The sequence below is a fragment of the Gracilinanus agilis genome, unplaced genomic scaffold, assembly GCF_016433145.1.
Source record: "Gracilinanus agilis isolate LMUSP501 unplaced genomic scaffold, AgileGrace unplaced_scaffold55681, whole genome shotgun sequence".
Classification (NCBI taxonomy): Eukaryota; Metazoa; Chordata; class Mammalia; order Didelphimorphia; family Didelphidae; genus Gracilinanus; species Gracilinanus agilis.
In genome coordinates, this window is record NW_025391000.1 from 1 (window position 1) to 5,540 (window position 5,540).

Here is a 5,540-nt window from a genome sequence, read left to right on the forward strand (position 1 = left end):
CCTCCTCCCCCTTCTTATTCCTCCTTTTCTTCCTCCCCCTTCTTCTTCTTCCTCCTGGCCCCCCTCATCTTCCTCTCCCTCATCCCTCTTCCTCCTCTTCCTCCTCCTCCCCCTCCCCCGGGGTGCTCCTGGCAGGCCCTCAGAGTGACTGTGTCAAAGGGTCTCACTGCCCTGAGAGAAGGTCCAAGTGGACCGGTGGTTCTGCCTGGCCCAAGCTGTAGAGAGGATCCCAGGAGACACTGGCTATTGGTGTTAATTTAATGATAACGAGAGCTGCCGCGCAGTCACTCGATCCTCTCAGGTGGGAGTGATTATCGCACCCATTTTCCAGGAGAGGAAACTGAGGCTCAGAGACACGCCGCCAGGCTCAGACTTCTTTGGGCTTCCCGGGACAGCCGAGGTCGGATGGATGCAGGAATGCAAATCGGCGGGCCGGGGGCGGGTTGGGCCACAGCAGATGCTGCAGGGAGGGGGCTCCTGCCTGGAACCGTAGCAAGGCTCGCCTGTGGGTGCCGCCTGCCCCGGGCCTAGAGTCTGGAAGCGGGAGTGCAAATACTGCTTCAAACACTTCCTAGCTGTGTGACCCTGGGCAAGTCACTTAGCCTCATTCTGCCTCAGTTTCCTCCCCTGTAAAATGAATGTCACAGTTCACAGTCCCCTCCTCCCAGGGTGAGTCTAAAGTGCTCAGCACAGTGCTTGGCACACAGTAGGCACTTAATAGATGCTTCTATTCTCATGCTCCCCCCTTTCCACATGACCCGGGGATAACCCCCCCTCCATTGGTCAGGAGGCCGAGGGGCTGTGGGGGTGCCGCCTGCTGCATCGTCCCCCTTCACTAAGGGCCGTCCGTGCCCCGGCTCCCCGCCCTGATGCAGCTCACAGGGTGCCTGGGCTTAGCTTTGGGGGATGGTCCACGGGGCTGCCCAGCTCTGTCACTGCCTCCCAGGCCGGGGGGCCCCCTCGGTGACGACCCCCATTTCTCCACCAAAGCCTGTCCAGGCCCCGCCAAGTGCCTCGAGGGCAGGGACTCCCCAGGCTGGGCCTGCGCCTGGCACCCAGTAAGGGCTTCCGTGAGGCTGGCCGAGCCCAGGAGGTCTGGTGGAGGGGAGGAGGGGGCGGCAGCCCTTGGGAGCCCCCTTCCTGGACGCTGCTCCTTCTCCTTTCCTCCCCCCTCCAGCTCCCAGCCCCCCGTCAGGGCCGGGCGTCCGGTGGGTGCCCCATCCGTGCCGAGCTGTGCTGCAGGCCCCGACAGGCTGCTCCCCAGGCGAGGCGGAGGACAAAGGGGTGCGCGGGCTCCGTCCCCTCTGCCCAGCCCCTGGGACGAGCCGGCAGGGTGAGGGTCTCCTGGCCGGCACCGGGTGCTGAAGTGGCCCGTAAGAGCACGAGGAGAGATTCGCTCCCTTTGAAAAGAGCAATCGTGGCGGCTGCAGCGGGACCCCCGTTGGCTACCAGGGCCTGGGGGGCTGCGGCCGAGCCACAAGAGGACGGCGGCGACGAGAAATGTGAAAAGGACTTTGGCCTAGAAAGCGTCAGTGAGGGGGGCACGGCGGAGCCAGGCCGGAACCCCAGCGGACGGGAAGCCCCTCGATGAGCGTCTCCAAAGAGGCAGCTCAGACAGGCCCCGAGGAGGGGACGGGCAGGCGAGGCCGAGGGGCCCTTCCCAAGCGCCACACTCTGCCGGGCCTCGGCCACGAGGGACAGATCGTCTGCCCCGGCCTCGGGAGAGCCTCTTCTCCCAAATCAAGGCCGTGCAGGCCTCCTCCTGGGATGGAACAGGGGCACTGGCAAACGTGGGGGCGGCTGAGGACAAAGGCCGGGCCAAAGGGGATGCCCCGGGGCGATGGGGGCAGCAAGGACTGAGTAGCAACCGATGCGAGCACCCAGAGGCCACCAAGCTCTGGATGAACATCGGCAGGGCCGAAGAGAGGGAGACCACTCGGCCGGATCGCTTCTAAGGGTCACGAGACACCTTGCTTGACCCCAAGCTTTGGCTGGCCGCTGCCGGTACACGGCTGCCCCCGGAGGACTGAGGAGGGCTGTATCGGCTCTGGCAGATCCAGGGGGTCTACCCTAGCCTACGGCTCTGGGGAAATGGCGCCTCCACTCGTCCCGTGGGTGCCAGTGCCTCCCTTTCCTCTGCGGACCCCCTCTGCCCTGAACCCTTCTTCTCTGCCCTCCAAAGCCCCTGGAGCTTCTCGTCCTCACTAACCTCCTTGGGAGGCCGAGCTCCTGCCTCTGGCCACCTCCCGGGGGCCTGGCAAAGGGGCGTCCCCATCCTCCCTGGGAAAGGAGGCGGCTGGGGCTTCCCTCTCCGTCCCAAGTCCAACTTTGTCACTGTGCGGTGTCCGGGGGGAGGGACATGCCGGAATCGGCCAAGCCTGGCAGCCGGACGGCCAGAATAAGAACTGGGGCGAGCCGGGCCAGGCCGGAACAAAAGCGGACAGCAGGCCGAACAGAAAGGGCTTCCCTCCACCTGACTCACACCGGTGGGTCCCTCCGACCAGGGGCTCAGGAGCATCTCCCCCTCCCAAAGGACACGGGAGGACTTGGCCTTCCCGGATGCTTCAGCTACTGTTCCTATTGGTGGCAAAAAGCAACCAACTTGCCCAGGGGCACGAGACCCAAATCTGCCCCTAAGGAAGAAAAGGCCCACTTGGTGCCAGGCACGGCCTAGCCCGGCTTTCTTACTGTGGCGGGAGAGACGTGGAAGGCAGAGGGGCTGGCGGGGGCCCTGCGCCTTCTATTTCTGCCTGGTGCTGGAGGGAGAAGCTGGGCTCTGGGGACGAGGAGGGGGGGGCATCCGTGGTGGGCGGGCGATGGCCCAGAGAGCCGGGCAGGGGGCGGATGACCCGAGTAGTTCCGAAGGCCCAGATGGTTCAGCATGTGCCGGCTTCATCTGCACCTTTCGGCCGACTTCTCCAGTTTGAATCTCTGAAGCTCCGTCTCTGGGCCTTCCGTGGATCTCCAGCCTCAGCGACGGGGGCTCTCCGCACAGAGTGGGCCAGACCTGTCCATCCTCCCTAGAGGCTCTCCCCGAGGGGCCCTCCGTGCTTTGGGGTGGGGAGAGGAGGCAGCTGCTTTAAAGGGGAATGACTACGCGGGGCCTAAAGAAGAGAACGGGCTCCAGCACCGGAGCCCGGAAAGGGGGCTTCGAGACGGCCCCAGAATTCTCCTTTGGGACCGGAGGGCTGTGCGGCCTGTGGGGAGGCGAGGAGGAGGCTGAGAAGAGCCCAAGGAAGGACGCCCACAAGAACGGAGGCTGGGGGGCCCTCAGAGTCAGGGATGTTCTCCAATATGGCGGCTAGAGCCCCCTCCCTCACACGGTCTCTTTCCCTGTCCTTCCAGGTCGGGCATCTTCTCTGAGAAGCCATGAAAGAGCTCTTCTTCCTCCTCCTGCTTCTGGCCTTGGCCTTGGCCAAACCCTTCTCCAGCCCTTCTTATCTGACCCTCAAGAACACGATGCTCAGAGACATGGAAGATGACGACGACGACGACGACGACGACGACGACAATTCTCTCTTTCCAACACAACCACCCATAATGCCCTTCTTTCCTTTTGATTTGTTTCCGTCGTGTCCCTTTGGATGCCAGTGCTACTCGAGGGTGGTCCACTGCTCGGACCTAGGTAAGGGCTCCGAACCACTCCCCTGGGCCCCTTGGACCAGGCCGGCCCAGGCCACAGGAATGTCCTCCCACCTTGGGCTGCTCCTGGTCCCCAGCTACGCTCCCTCCCTGCCTCCCTGCCTCCTCGGCCACTCCTGGTCCCCAGCTGCGCTCCCTCCCTGCCTCCCTGCCTCCTCGGCCACTCCTGGTCCCCAGCTACGCTCCCTCCCTGCCCACCTCCTTGGCAGGCCTCGGCATTCACTGGGCCGGGCACCCGTGCCATGAGAGCAGGGACTGCGAGGCTTCTGTCGTGCCGGGGCCTCTCGTGGGGAAGGGTCTCCGTGAGTGTCTGTGGCACGGAGGCCCACTTAAAGTCTTCAGTGGGGAGCGCAGCTACGAGGGCTTTAGAAGGCTCCAAAGAACCTTCCGATTGTTTTGCTGTGCTTGAATTTGGCGAGGAATTCAACACTTTTTAAACGACTGACTGTGGGGCCGAGCTGGGTGGCTCAACGGCTTGAGAGCCAGGCCTGGAGAGGAGAGGTCCTGGGTTCAGATCCAGCCTCAGACCCTTCCTGGGCAGGGCCTAGCCTTGCTGCTCTTCTGCCTTAGGACCGATACTCGGTCTCAGTTCTAAGACCTGGAAGAGAAGGTCTAAAAAATCCTGTTAGGTGGCAGCCGTACACGCTGGTGCGGGGCCAGAAAAAGGAGCTGGGCTGGGCTCGAGGCCACGCGAAAAGTCTTACTAACCTAAAAAGGAGGGGAGGAGCTGGACGGCAATCGGTCAGTCCGAGAGCATCTCTTCAACAGCTTTTATGTGCTGGGCGCTGTGCCCGGCCCCGGGGAATACAAGGACGAGGAGCAATCCCTGCGCTCGAGGGGCTGACAATGGAGCAAAGCACACTGACAAGAAGAAGGACAAACTGCCCACACAGACAGAATCGATGAATAATGCCAGGGGGAGAGAGGAGGCCCCCCGGGCAGTTCTGGGTGCAGGGCGTGGGATGAAGAAAGGCTTCTTGTTAGGGGGGTGCTTGGTGTGCTTCCTGGAGGAGGAGGGCGTCTCAAAGACTCCGAGAGGCCAAATTCACAAGATGAGCTCTTGAGGTAATCAATGGGTCGTCCTAGACTTGACCTACAAAATTGCTAAGCAAAGGAGGCTGAAGGAGGCCGAGGCCCAGCCTCGGTTGGCCTGACGATACTGCTTCAGGACTTGCAGGTTTTCCCCTAAAAAAGAGTGACGCCTTTGTCTGTCTGTTCACTGCCCAGGTTTGACCTCGATCCCGAGCAACATCCCCTTCGACACGAGAATGATAGACCTTCAGAACAACAAAATCAAGGAGATCAAAGAGAACGACTTCAAAGGGCTCGGCTCCCTCTACGTAAGGCCAGAAGCGCGTCCCCCACAGGGCCGGGCTCCTGGAATGCCTCAGGGAATCTCTAGGCTCCACTCACCCCCTCCAGGGCCGAAAGTAAAGCTCTGCTCCTCCTTGGAAGGAGAAATGGGTTCGCTTGGGAGCCGGCATCTAGGAGGGCCAAAGGCCTTCCGCAGCCCTGGTGAGCAGAGGAAGGCAAAAGAGGTAGAAGGTGCCTCGCCGGCCTCTACTCGAGACCAGACCCCAAGGGAGGCCCCCCCCCCCGGCCTTTCTCAAAGGCATCTGAGATGGGAGAACCCCTTCCCTGCACCCCTCCAGCTCCCTTCATTAGGAAGCTTTCCCCAAACGCCAAACCTGAATGTGCAGCCCCTTCGACTGCTGGGAAGAGCTACCGAGTCCCTAAACAGGCCCATGTCCTTCAGATTGTCCTCACATGAACGGATCCTGGCTGCCCTCCAGGTTATCCGCCTGTCTGCCCGCCCATCCATCCGTCCTTCCTTCCTTCCTTCCTTCCTTCCTTCCTTCCTTCCTTCCTTCTTTCCTTCCTTCCTTCCTTCCTCCCTT

At 62.1% G+C, this 5,540-nt stretch overlaps 1 protein-coding gene across 1 annotated transcript; it reads left to right on the forward strand.

The window, feature by feature from the left end:
* Window positions 1-3,352: 3,352 nt before the first annotated feature.
* ASPN (asporin) lies at window positions 3,353-4,982 on the forward strand (the record flags this gene model as incomplete). Its single annotated transcript, XM_044684744.1, has 2 exons — window positions 3,353-3,625; window positions 4,870-4,982. Coding segments are annotated over exons 1-2 (369 nt in total), but the record flags the coding sequence as incomplete, so codon positions are not given.
* Window positions 4,983-5,540: the final 558 nt, after the last annotated feature.